At 55.2% G+C, this 13115-nt stretch overlaps 1 protein-coding gene across 10 annotated transcripts in view; it reads left to right on the top strand.

Moving 5' to 3' along the window:
* The first annotated feature begins 165 nt into the window (after positions 1 to 165).
* GLB1L2 (galactosidase beta 1 like 2) overlaps positions 166 to 13115 on the top strand; it is a 39729-nt gene continuing 26779 nt past the window's right edge. For 5 of the 10 annotated variants that reach the window (XM_082409567.1, XM_082409565.1, XM_082409564.1 and 2 more), the window contains exons 1-3: positions 166 to 312; positions 11208 to 11255; positions 11773 to 11970. In XM_082409567.1, the coding sequence (XP_082265693.1) occupies positions 227 to 312; positions 11208 to 11255; positions 11773 to 11970 (332 nt within the window). In that variant the 5' untranslated portion in view covers positions 166 to 226. Of the gene's footprint in view, positions 313 to 2507; positions 2626 to 10344; positions 10389 to 11207; positions 11256 to 11605; positions 11691 to 11772; positions 11971 to 13115 lie in introns of those variants that run through there. The other 5 variants (XM_082409562.1, XM_082409561.1, XM_082409559.1 and 2 more) reach the window with 4 other exon arrangements.

The following is a 13115-nucleotide window of genomic DNA, read 5'->3' as shown; positions in this document are numbered from 1 at the left end:
GAATAAGAATTTTATTCATCCTGGGGGAAGGGTATGGCTGGAAACGGCGAGGGCCACCGTCGGCCACTCTCCGGGGCGTCCTCGGGCTGCAGGCAATGAGCACTGCAGGGCGGGGCGAGCGGCGGCCTGTTGCCCCGGCGACCCGCGCGCGGCCCCGCCCCCGCGCCGCGCTTCCGCGCAGAGTCAGGGCTGGAAAGCAAGCGGGTCCCGGTGCCGCGGACGCGCGATGCCCAAGTGGAACGTCCGGCGGAGGCCCGGCCGCATGCTCGCACTGCTGCTGCTGGTGATCTTGAGCTTCCTGGTGCTCCGCAGGTGAGCAGACGCCCCGTCCTGCACACCTGCTTTCTCGCCTCCCCTCGCGCCGGGGGAGCCGGCCGGGGAGCGCGCGCACAGCCGCCCGCGGAGCCCGAGTCCCCACGGGGACGGCCCTCTGGTCCCGTCTGATCTGGAGCGCCGGCGCTCGGTCCCTCTGCGCCCCCAGCGCCCTGGGTGACGCCAGGCGCTGCGCTCCCGGTCCCCGGGCGTCTGTACCCAGGGCTCCCCATCCTTTTCCGCGGGAGGTCCGCAGAACTGGCCTTCAGACGCCTCTCCGACAGTCCCAGCTCTGTGCGCCCCTAGGCCTCCTGCTGAGCCCCAGATGCCCAGCGCTTCTCCCAGGTCCCCACATTTCCTGCCAAGCCTGCTGCGAGGCTTCTCTGTTCGGCAGAGGCCAGAGCCCCAAGGGCTCCCAGCTACGGTCCCTCTGGCCGGCCCAGCGCGGTCACGAGGTCGCTGCCCACGGGTCCTCCAAGCTTCCCGCTTTGGGTGTAGTTGCCCCGTTCTCGGATTGATGTGTCTTCTCTCTCCACTCGCCCTCCAGTCACCAGGTCACCCCTTCCCACTCTCCCCCTCCCTTACAAAGAGTTATCTGGGAGTGCGTTTAGTGATAGAATGATTTACCCGCTGCCTGTGTGGGTGCCCGAGCCTAGAATTTTCCTAAACGGTGTTTGTTTACAGGATGCTACAGCTGTGACCCTATTTTTCAGGTCGATGCCTGGCACTTTACATATTCACAACCTCCAGTGTTGCTGGGAAGGCAGGCCAGCAGCGTCAAGGGCTTTGGCAGGGAAGTTAGTATGGAAGCTGAAGGCTGAGCCTGTGGACCTGCTGCAGGCACGCCACCCTCAGCTTTATCTTCTGCTTCTTTCTGCCCCCCTCGTCGCTTCTCTGGACTTCCTCTGGGAGACAGGGACGTTTGGGAGGGAGAGAACTCTTTCCATTTATGCCTTTCCAAGACTTAGGCGTCACCTTTGTTTTGGAGATAAGGAGGTTGTCACAGGGTAGTTGGGAGAAGGAAATGGTGCTCTTCTCCCTCTGGGCTCAGAAAACTTAGGAGGCATCTTGTTTGCCCAGTTGTTCCCAAGACTTTTCCATCCTGTCTATGATCCCAGCCTTTCCTCTTTGAGGACTGGCCCTGGCTCTTGTAGACACAAGGCTGATGCACACCCCAGAGGGATTCTCAGAGGAGACGCAGCAGGAGCCTCTGGCATACAGCCAGGTATCCAGGAGCCCACACCCCCAGGGAGAAAGGCCTGAGGTGTGCAGGAGCACGTGCTTTGTTGTTGGAGGTCAGGGATGTAGCAGCCCATGCAGGGAACCCAGACATGTCACCATGAAGGGTGGCTCCGAGGGGCTTGAGGTGGCCCAGGTGGTACACCCTGATGGTCCGCAGGAGGAGGTGCGGGAAGGAGGCTGCTACTTGTTGGTGTCCGGAGGGACAGAAGGTGCAGAAGCATGGGCTCTCGCAGGTGAGTGAACGTGTCCCCACCTGGTGGAGTGGCCGCAGGAAGGGTAGGTTGGGGGGGCTTGTGGGGCCACCCAGGAACAGCAGCAGCGGGTGAATGGCTGTGACTCACGCCCTGGAAGAGTTTTGGCATGTTTAGGAAAGACGTGGCTTTTCCTGCTGTGCTGTCTTTCTCAGCAGGTAAGATAGAGGCCAGAGAAGCTCTGAATGAGTTCAGGGCCAGCACTTAGGGTCCTCTGGAATATTGTCTTCTGGGCATCGTTTGGACCGTGTCACCCTCACGGATGACTTTCGCCCAATTCCTGCTGTCCAGCTTGGGCTTTTCCTCTCAGGACTTTTCCTCTCAGCATCAACGCGTCACTAAGCGAGGATCCAGGAGCTCTGCGTCTCTCCAACCCTAGACGTTAGCTGGCAGAGTCAGCAGAGGGGAAAGCCGCCAGGTGGGCGCCGGCACCCCGCCTCCCACCTTCTTTGGAAGGCCTGTCTCTTAGCTGCTCCTGCCCTGCCTCGTCTGGGTTCCAGACCCCCATTCCTCCCGTGCCTCTCAGGCTCCTCGGTGAGGGCAGGTCACTTAGCCAAGGAACCAGGCCACTTTCTTTGGTCCAAATCATGGCTGGTCCTGTCCTCAGGGGGCATGTGCACAAGGTCCCTTCCTGGGCATCTGTGAAGTCACTGATTTTATGAGCTTTGCCTGTTCTGGGCGCTGCTCTGCGTGGGGTCTGAGTCATCGCCCCTGGAACACTCCGGCTCTTTGAGCGCCGTCCCTCTTGTGTTCTGGCAGTGAAGCTTGCAGCCTCTGGAAGTGTCACCCCTGACAGGCGTGGGGAAGCGGGGAGAGGCAGGTATCTGAGCCCCTGTGCCGGAGGAGAGGGTGGGCGTTGAGAGTCGGAAGGGGACCCAGTGTCTCAGTGAACACACGGACAGTGGAGGTGTATTTGTGATCAAGGGACCGGGGTGCCCAGGAGACCGGCGCTAAGAGCTCCAAGAGCCTCGGTCCCCCAAGCATCAGGACATGGGCCAAGGAGTCCTCTCCCCCTTGGGGCGAGGAAGGAGCCACCAGTGAAGTAAAAGCACTTCATCTTCGATGATGTGACCCTGACTCCCATCGTATCGCCTGGAATGCTCTTCTGATGAAGAGGCAGGAGATGCCGGGGCTGAGAGAGTCCGGCTCAGAACGCGTGGGGCCTGCAGAGGACCCTGGGGCCCAGGCCCTGCCCTGGCACCCAGCAGCGGGGTGTTTGCAGCCCCCTCTCTACTCGGTTTTACCTTTTGCTTAAATTGATTGCTCTGGATGTTAAAGGCCGTTGAGAGGTAGTCCCCTTATGTGGTGCCTCCCCTGGGACGGAAGGGCCGGGGGTCCTTAGAGGCTCACGGGAACAAAGCAGACGTTTCTCAACAGGGTTCTGTGGACGGAGACCCTTGGTGGGTGCCCCATGCTCCCACCCTCACCCTCCAAGGGACGGTTGGCGGGGCTGTGCCTTTCAAGAGCACATTGCGTTGTTCTTGCAAAGGCTATTTTGTGGGTAGGTAATCTAGGAAGAGGATGAAATCTTCAAATACTATAAAGGGGAAGATAAGACCCCCCAGTTCTGGCCCCTGGGCACCCCTCTCCCTGCCCAGAGGCTTCCCTGATCACAGTTTCTCTCCGGAGTGTTCTGTGCACATAGAGACAGCTGTAGACATTACCCTGTTGGTTCATTGGGCTCATGAGTTATTTAAACTGCCCCCTTCTGAAGGGCATCCATGGCTGCAAACCAAGTCGCAGTGAATATCTGTTGGAGATATTTCTGTACATAAAATTGCTGACCGTATGAGATACTCATTTTAAATCTTGATCGACATTTATAATAAGTAAGTAAATAGCACATTCTATTTCTGTTGGATCAGCCTGAGCTCTGTAGGCTCAGGAGCAAATTCCGTTTAATCTGTGTGGGTAGAGTCTTTGTGTCCTGTAAGAACTAGCCCAGCTCTCGTCTGTCTCGGTAGGTTAAGTCCCACGTGTTGGATTTTAAAAACCATTTATTTACAATACGTCGTGCCCTGTTTAATGAAATCCTTTTATTCTGATTCCGTTAGTGTCTCTGAGATCAGAGTCTTGTCATCAGGGGCGCCCGGGGGTTACCTAACAGAGCTTTCTACTCTTGGCACTTTTTCTATTTATGATGCTGTCAATGGAAATTTTCCCCAAAGTGAGAGCACAGTGTCACGTGACATCCAATCACTTTTTGTTGTTGGTATGTGGTTGATTTCGAATGAGGAGTTTTTGTTGCTGCACGATTGGGTCTCAGGGTTTCCTCTAGTAAATGCTTGTTCACATACAAACTCCTGCGGGCTTTAGAAGATGCTGCCTGGCTTGGCCTGCTGGAGCCCGGGTGCGTGACCCATTCCTGACCTAGCAGAGCCTTCTCGGAGGGAAGGGCAGAGGTTCCAGGCTTACAGTGGTGCCACAGGCTGCAGGGTGCTGCACGATGGCCAGGCATCTCTGCAGAATGAGAGACTCGCTTTTGGATGGAAGGCCCCAGCCCTTTGGAAATATTAAGGCCTCTCCCAGCAAATCAGGATCCAGAGCCTTGGGCCCAGGCCAAGGAGCACATGCAGGAAGCCAGGGCAGACCTGGGGACAGTGCTTCATTTCCTGGAGGCTGAAGCTCGTGGGGCTCCAGGGTTGGTGCAAGAGGCACTCTTCTGGGTTGGGGGCGTTAGGGGCACTGGCCGGGGCCGGAGAGTGGGCGGGCCCCTCCTTGGGCCCCCAAACCTCCCAGCTGAGGGAGGCGTGCACAGGGCTGAAGACTGGTGAGACCTAAATACCCCCGAGGGGGCAGTTCACGGGGTCCAGCCGAGGAAGCTGGACCTCATGGGAGCCTGTAGCCACATCAGAATCTTGAAAGTGATGAGGAGAAATTTGTATTTTAGACCCAAGTGAGGAGATTTCTATGTGTGATGATGTCTTCGGGGCAGTTTAACATGTCTGTCTGGGTGATGGTCTCCGGCATGGCCACGTGGATGGGCGGAGTGTTTTCTTGGTCAGCATCTTTAGTATGAAGCCCTGGACCCAGATTCGGTTGAACATTTGCTTAGGGCAGCCCGAGGCGGGTCACAGTGCACATTATGTACGGAGCCAAACTACTGATGCCCGGGACCAGTGAGGACTCTCGTTCTGGGGATGGAAGGACTGTTTCTGCAGGTTCCTACCTCGAGTACCAGCTTGTCCACACCCTTGTTAGCCTGAAAGTGTGTGAGCCTGGCCTGGTCGCCTACAGAGCTCAGGCTGATCCAACAGAAATAGAATGTGCTATTTATTACTTATGTCCCGGGAGTTGACGATGCTATCTCTGCCGTGTCTGGTTGCGGGGACGCCGGCCTGTCTGGATCGGGACACATGCGTACGTAGGACGGAAGACAAGGAGGTGGCTGTGACCCAGTGTGAGGCCTGCCGGTCCCACCGTGGTCTCAGTTGTGGTCAGTGTCTGCAGCGCTCACAGGGACGCCCTCTGGCTCAGCTGGGACGTTTCAGACCGGGCCTCATCAGCCTCATTCAAGGAGGTGGCGGGATCTGGCCCTTCTACCTCCCGCTGCCCTGGGAGACCCTCTTGGAAAGCGGAGGATCACTTCCTGGGCTCACCTCACAGGAAGGAGGTGGTAAGCTTGTCACCTGCGCATCTGTCCGTTTTCACCCAGATGCATCCACTCGGCACTTGTGGCCATGTCCAGTGACATGCAGCCTGGGCCCCGTCCTCAGGCTCTGCGCAGTGATGGGGTAAGGTGCGGGCAGGGTCCTTCCTCGCCCCCGCCCCGCCCCGCCCCCGTCCCCACCTGACGACCTCCCTCCCCACGGGGAGCCAGAGCCCCATCTCTGCTTCACGTTTCCCTGACAACCTGCTGCTCTGTCCCTAGAAGGGGTGGCGGCGACAGGGTGGTGGGGGCCCCGCCGGGGGTCCTGACATGCTGCCTTCTCCCAGGAGCCCCTCCGGAGCCACGTCAGTTGGGGCCAAGGCCAGCTGTCCAGGTCATTCTAGGACCAAAAGCCTGCTCATCCTACAATGAATCGAAGACACAAAGGCGACAGGAATTAGAAGGAAGTGTAAATATGAGCTCCAGCTGGAAAGAAGGCAGGGGCCCCTGGTCTTATCAGAAAAGTTCACCAGGAATGAACGGCTCACGGGAAAAGCAGCAGGAAGTAGGGGTCCCCGGGGCTAGGTGGGCTCCGTGCTAACAGGCCTCCATCAGAAGAAGGGCCACACCTGATCCAGCTGCGCAGCTCATGGTGGTTTTATTGTGACTAGTTAGCTACTCAGGAAGCTGGAGGTTGTTACTAGTGTTAGGGGCACCAGTACTGATGGTCATTATCTGTGTTAATAACCATTTACGTTGTTGTTTACGAAGCTCTAACGTGTATTACCTCGTTTTCTCACAGTGAATTCTTTGGAGAAACCCAACATTTGTCATCCTCATTTTCTCAGTGAATTCATCCCTTTTATTAATGTATCAAGAACTTGCCTAGTTACCTACAAGAAAATCCTCAGAAGCAGTTGAGTTCTCCAGAATTTGGAATTTGATGACAGCTCTAGCTTTTGTGGCTTGCAGTGTTAATTTCATGCCTCTTAATAAGCACTGAGAGGAAAAAAATTTTTTAATCTAGAAAATGATAGGGTATAAAAAAACCGACAAAAGGAAGCTCCATCCAGGAGGAGACTATATATACACATATATCAAAGGAGAAGATGCAGGTTACTGCTTCTCAGACCCCCGGGGTCAGGTTAAAATGCAGACTCTGATTCAGTAGGTCTCAGGTAAGGCCTGAGTGTCCGCATTTCTTTTTCTTTTTTTAATGTTTCCTCTTTTTAATTTATTTTATTATTTATTTATTTATTTTTGGCTGTGTTGGGTCTTCATTTCTGTGCGAGGGCTTTCTCTAGTTGCGGCGAGCGGGGGTCACTCTTCATCACGGTGCGCGGACCTCTCACTATCGCGGCCTCTCTTGTTGCGGAGCACAGGCTCCAGATGCGCAGGCTCAGTAGTTGTGGCTCACGGGCCTAGTTGCTCTGCGGCATGTGGGATATTCCCGGACCAGGGCTCGAACCTGTGTCCCCTGGATTGGCAGGCAGACTCTCAACCACTGCGCCACCAGGGAAAACCCTAGTGTCCGCATTTCTAACGAGCTCCAGGTGCAGGTACCGAACCAGGAGGCAGAGGCGCCTAATGGCTAGTCGTCCACTGGGGGACAGACCACGAGTGTGTGTCACCAGCAGGGACTGTGTTGGAATGAGGGGGTCCCAGAGAGCCCCCTCCCCGCCTACACCTTTGCACCGGCCGGGTGTGGGGAGGGAGGCTCTCACAGCTTCTGGCGAGACACAGAAGTTAGGTCAGTGACTTGGTGAATGGGAGCTTGTTCCTTTGAAGTTCTGGCCGGTGATTAGGGATGGCTTCCTGGTGGAGTGGTTGTGTGTGTGCGTGTGTGCTCAGCGCCTGACAGTCAGCGTGCCCCTGTTGTGAAGAAGAGAATGTGCATGCAGCTCTTCCCATTCTCGCGGCTGGGCCGGGCCGGGCCGGGGGCGGACAGGTGAGGCTGAAGGGCAGGAAGCCTGCGGACCATGAAAGCATGAAGGCAGAGTGCGTTCTTTGGGGAAGATACAGTCAAAACCCAGGGAGACCACACTCCGCTGTGCGTGACCTGCAGGTGCCTCAGACACAGCTGGAATAGTCAGGGGCTTGTGCAGAGGAAGGCGCAGGCCGGGGAGCCAGGTGAGGGGCGGACACGGGGCCCCAAGGTCTCCCTTTGCCGTCCAGGGCCTCGTCCTCCAGGGCTGGGTCGGCAGCTTCCTGCAAAGGCCCGGGTGGTAAACGTCTCCAGCTTTGCAGACCCTGCTGTCTGTCGCAGTGACTTCGCTAAGCCCCAAAGCAGCACAGACAATACACAGACGCACGGCGGGTTATCCATGAAACTACTTATGGACGTTGAAACGTCAAGTTCATACAATTGTTTTATGTCCCAAAGTTCTCTTCTTTTGATTTTGTTTCAACTGCTTAAAACGTGAAAACCATTCTCAGCTTGCAGGCTGCACACAGGCACGAGGCAATGGCTGGAGTTTGCGGACCCCTGGCTTCTGACCGCATCCCAGTGGACAGAGCTTTCACCGTGAAATTTACGAATTGGAGTAAGATGGCTTGGCACAAAGTCCAGCACATTAAATATAACCAGATGCTGAATTAAACGGGAAAGAAGGGAAAGCTTGGGATTATTTCATATTAGGGGCATTAAAAAAAATCCACTGAAGTTATTCTAATTGCAAAGTGTGTTAAAATAAATTTATTTCAAGGAGCGAGAAGATGCTTTTTTTTTTCGCTTGTGAGAAACATCTTTTATAACAGGTCTTGTTAAGCCCTTCGCTATATGCCTCACAGAAGAACGTGCTGGACACAGCTGGTGAGGAACATCATGTCACAGGCCCTTCTATTGCATTTCCCTGGTGTCTGATCCTCATGCAGCCCTTGTGAGCAGTCAGGACAGGTGATGGCCCCGTGTTACAGGGGAAGATCATGCCCTCGGAGCCAGGGTCCCTAACCCATGGGGACGGCGCTACCGAGGGGAGGGCCAGGGCTCCCGTCCACACCCTCCTCTCAAAGATCCTGCTTTTGTTTTCACTTCCCCACGTCTGTGGTCCTTTGGGAGAACTGTATTCTGAATTGTCATTTTAAGTCACTTGGAAGGTGGAATTTTTGGAGAAAGATACCAGTGCTAGGCTGCCAGGTTATCCACAGATGACCATTCCTGCGATGCTGCAGCAGAGCTGGCGTCCGCAGCTGTGGCTGAGGATGTCGGGTGCTGGGGCTGAGAAGGAGAGTAGGTGGAAACAGTTTCCTTTGTCCAGGACTGGCTCTAGACAAATTCCCAAGTGGCCAGTGATGTCTGTGGCACCTTCCGCCCTCTTGGCATCGTGCTGTCCTGTGTCTGGCCACCCGGGGCCCCCGGCCCTCCTGAAAAACTCAACCCCGGCCAGCGGCTCTCAGCCTTGCCCTGAGGATCTTTCTAGGACCAGTGCCTGTGCCCGCCTCCAGAGGGAGTTCATCGGTCTGTGGTGCAGACTGGGCTTCAGTTGTTTTTAAAAGTTTACCGGGGACTCAGGTACGCCGCCAGCTTTGAGAACCATCGTGGCTGCACGCAAACCCCCCTACCTCTGGTGTAGCTGAGTCTAGCTGGGCGTCAGGGAGGCCACAGTGGAGACTGCACGTGCTCTGGCCGCTCCCACATCTGCATCCGCTTGGGCCCCACGCTGGTACATTGCACTGGTCAGCGTGCTTGTCCTCCGTCTCCGTGACCACAGCTGCCTGAGGCCAGCCCATTGCTCCTGTCTGGAGCTACGCTTCTCAGCTTCTCAACCTGTTACTTGGTGAAATACAATAAAAACAAATTGCTAGAAAAAGAAAATGGAGAGAAAAAAATATACAAAATACTGCTCCAGCCTTTCTTTCTTTGGTTTTTGGCCACACCCCGTGGCATGTGGGATCTTAGTTCTCCAACCAGGGATCGAACCCGCACCTCCTGCATTGGAAGGCAGAGTCTTAACCATTGGACCGCTGGGGAAGTGCCCCCCGAGCCTTTAAAAAAAATGTTCTTTTTAATTAAAAAAAACTTTTTATTGGAGTACAGTTGATTTACAATGTTGTGTTAGTTTCAGGTGTACAGCAAAGTGAATCAATTATACATATACATATATCCACTCTTTGTTTTTGACTCTTTTCCCATATAGGCCATTACAGAGTATTGAGTAGAGTTCCCTGTGCTATACAGCAGGTTCTTACTAGTTATCTATTTTATATACAGTAGTGTGTATATGTCCATCCCAATCTTCCAGTTTATCCCTCCCCCCGTTATCCCCTGGTAACCATAAGTTTGTTTTCTACATCCGTGACTTTACTTCTGCTTTGTAAATAAGTTCATTTGTACCCTTTTTAAAAAATTCCGCATATAAGCAATATCATATGATATTTGTCTTTCTGTGTCTGACTTACTTCACTCAGTATGATAATCTCTAGGTCCATCCATGTTGCTGTAAGTGGCATTATTTCATTCCTTTTTATGACTAAGTAGTATTCCATTTATGTATGTACCACATCTTCTTATCCATTCATCTGTCGGACACTTAGGTTGCTTCCATGTCCTGGCTGTTGTAAATAGGGCTATGATGAACATTGGGGTGCATGTACCTTTTTGAATTATGGTTTTCTCCACGTATATGCCCAGGAGTGGGATTGCTGGGTCGTATGGTAGTTCTATTTTCAGTTTTTTAAGGAACCTCCATCCTGTTCTCCATAGTGGCTGTACCTGCCCCAGCCCTTGATGATTAGCTTCTGCAGACGTGCAGTCGCTCTCGTCACTGGGGAGGCATCTCAGTTTCTGTCCTGACCTCAGCGAGGACCAGGCGGTGACACCACCCCGGCCTGCACAGCTGAGGAGCACGGGCTGGGGTGGGCCGTGCACACTCCCTCTCCCGTGGACGGTCAGAGCTGAAGCCCTTGGCGTGTGGGCAGAGGAGAAGCCGGTGCTGGTGGCGGAGGTGGGGAGAGAGCTGGAGGAGGATGGCGTGTCCGCATGGTGCACATGGCCGGTGAGGCTCGAGTGGTCCCTTTGAAGATTGTGCCTCAGCCCATGTCTGGTTCTCCCGTGTCTCTTTCAATCAGCGTGTGGTTTTAGCTTTTGTTTCAAAATGAATGGAAAGAACAGAAACGATGCAGGGACCTTTTTATTTTAATTAATTAATTAATTAATTTTTGGGGCTGCGTTGGGTCTTTGTTGCTGCGCCTGGGCTTTCTCTAGTTGCGGCGAGCAGGAGCTACTCTTCATTGAGGTGCGCGGGCTTCTCACTGCGGTGACTTCTCTTGTTGCGGAGCACGGGCTCTAGGCGCATGGGCTTCAGTAGTTGTGGCTCACGGGCTTAGCTGCTCCGCGCCATGTGGGATCTTACTGGACCAGGGATCGAACCCGAGTCCCCTGCACTGGCAGGCGGATTCTTAACCACTGCGCCACCAGGGACGTCCAGGACCTTTTTAAAGCAGAGGAAAAGGTACCAACTGAAATTTGCTTTTGCCTCAACTCACTTTTGGTTTTTTGTCTCCAGCTTTCCTAAATTTCCAGCTTCTCTTGCTGCTTCTCTCTGGGCTGTCAGGAGACGGGGTGGAGAAGACAGGGAGAGGTTCTCGGAGCCCCGAGTCACGGGGGTCATGTGAGGGCCTCCCCCTGGCCAACCCACAAGACACCAAGAGGCGCTTTTTGGGGACTCACCCCTCCTGGCAGCCCTCCCGGGTGGGGGGGCCCCCTGTCCTACTCGGGTGCCCCTCGGCCAGCACTCCTTCTCCAGGTGTAACAATTAAGACCTGGAAATTCGGTCAATGAGCAGACACCGTTTCTAACCGGTACCTCTTTCCAGGTATCTGCACCTCCAGCCCGGTGGCTGTGACCGTGAGGTGGCTCGGAGGTACTGTGTCAGATAGCTGCTGCTTTGATGTGTGTCAGATAGCCTAGCTGCGCTGGCCATTGTAGGAACCCGCATCTGCCCCCGAGACCCCCCAGCCCCGGCGCCTGAAGGCAGCTGCTCGGCCCCAGAAACCTCCTCCCTGTGCTGTGTGTGCCCTGACTTCCCTCCTGTGAGCACGGCCTCCATGTTGAAGGCCGAGTCTGTCGTGTTCCTGGCGGGCCGCATGGGCTGGGGGTATGGGTGGCGCTGAGTCTGCGCGGCGCTGAGTCTGAGTCTGCGCGGCGCTGAGTCTGAGTCTGCGCGGCGCTGGGTCTGCGCGGCGCTGGGTCTGCGCGGCGCTGAGTCTGCGCGGCGCTGAGTCTGGCTGCGCGGCGCTGAGTCTGGCCGCCCGGCACAGGCCCGCTCGGGAAGGGATGCCGGGGGCTGGAGGAGGAGGTGGGGAAGCCTGGCTCCGAGGCGCCCACTCAAGGCCCAGGCTGGTAAGGATGGGCACTGAGGCCGCCTGTGCTCCCTGCAGGGTGAACTGGCACAGGATGACCCCCTTGTGGATGAGGCAAAGGCGCTTGGGGCTGCAGGCCAAAGGGCAGAACTTCATGCTGGAGGACTCGGCCTTCTGGATCTTCGGGGGCTCCGTGCACTACTTCCGGGTGCCCCGGGAGTACTGGAGGGACCGGCTGCTGAAGATGAAGGCCTGCGGCCTGAACACCCTGACCACGTGAGTGCGCCCCGACACCCCGGCCGCCACGCCTCGTCACCAAGTGGGGCTCCTGGGCCTGCGTCCAGGCCTCTCCGTCATGTCGGGAGGGTGAGCGCTGCTTGGTCCTCCCCCTGGGCAGCCTGGAGGAGCGCCTGCGGGCTGAGCTGTGTGAGGGAAGAGTCGCAGGAGCCCAGCCTCTGAACGGGGGCAGCCTCCCCGCCGCACACCGCCAGGGGGCCGAGGAGGGGGGGACTGGACGCAGGCTGGGGGCAGAGGAGCGACCCTGTCCGAAGGAATCCAGTGAGGGAGGCCGGTGTACATGCCGCAGGTGGTTAAGTAATCATAAATAGTCTTTTAACCAGCCCTCCGCCTCGCGTCTGTACAGTAGGTGCGCGTAGACCTCTCCAGTGTAGCCGACGCGGTTTGCAACCTTCCTTTCTGGAATCATCTTCAGAGCTTTGGCTTCCCTCCTAGAACAAGCACAGGGTCAGCACGTGGTGGTCACTCAGTGCAGCGCTGACATGTGAATCAGTTAAAAGCGTGCTCAGTGGGGAAAAATCTTGGATCATTTTGTGGATTTATTTTTCAGAATTTCCAACGGATATTTGGATCCAAGTCTGTGAAATAAAGTGGGTGATCAGGCTGGGTTTTATTAAAATCTCAGGCAAAAATGTGTGATTACAAGTCAAGGACATGGATTTTCTTGGTGATGTATGAACTGCTTTGAAGACAGCTCTAAATACGGGGGTGTTCTGAGCTATGACAGCGTAGTTGAACACAGTATGTGATTTTCCAGGAAGATTACCTAATGGGATCCATTTATTTGCATGTGTAAGTTCTGATCTGAGGGTACGTGCTCATGTTATAGGGCTCCTGAAGCTTGCAGGAATATTGCAGGGGGAGCATTTTGCCTTACGAGAGCAGGATAATCTACATAATCTCTTGAGTCTGAATTGGGAGCCGGCAAGCCCCTCCTAAACCTGGGCACCCTTTGCAGTCAGAGAGGCTCCCCAGAAGCCGGGGGGGGTGGGGTCCAGGAGAGGGGCAGCCGGAATTACTTTTAGCACGTGTGACTCTACATCAGGCCCTTTAATGAACTTACTTTATTTCCTTATCCTTTCTTCAGTGTAAGAACCTCTGTCCTGTTCCAAGGTTTGGAATTC

This window comes from Balaenoptera physalus (assembly GCF_965194825.1).
Source record: "Balaenoptera physalus genome assembly, chromosome: 10".
NCBI classification, from domain to species: Eukaryota; Metazoa; Chordata; class Mammalia; order Artiodactyla; family Balaenopteridae; genus Balaenoptera; species Balaenoptera physalus.
This window is presented reverse-complemented; position numbering and strand designations above follow the sequence as displayed.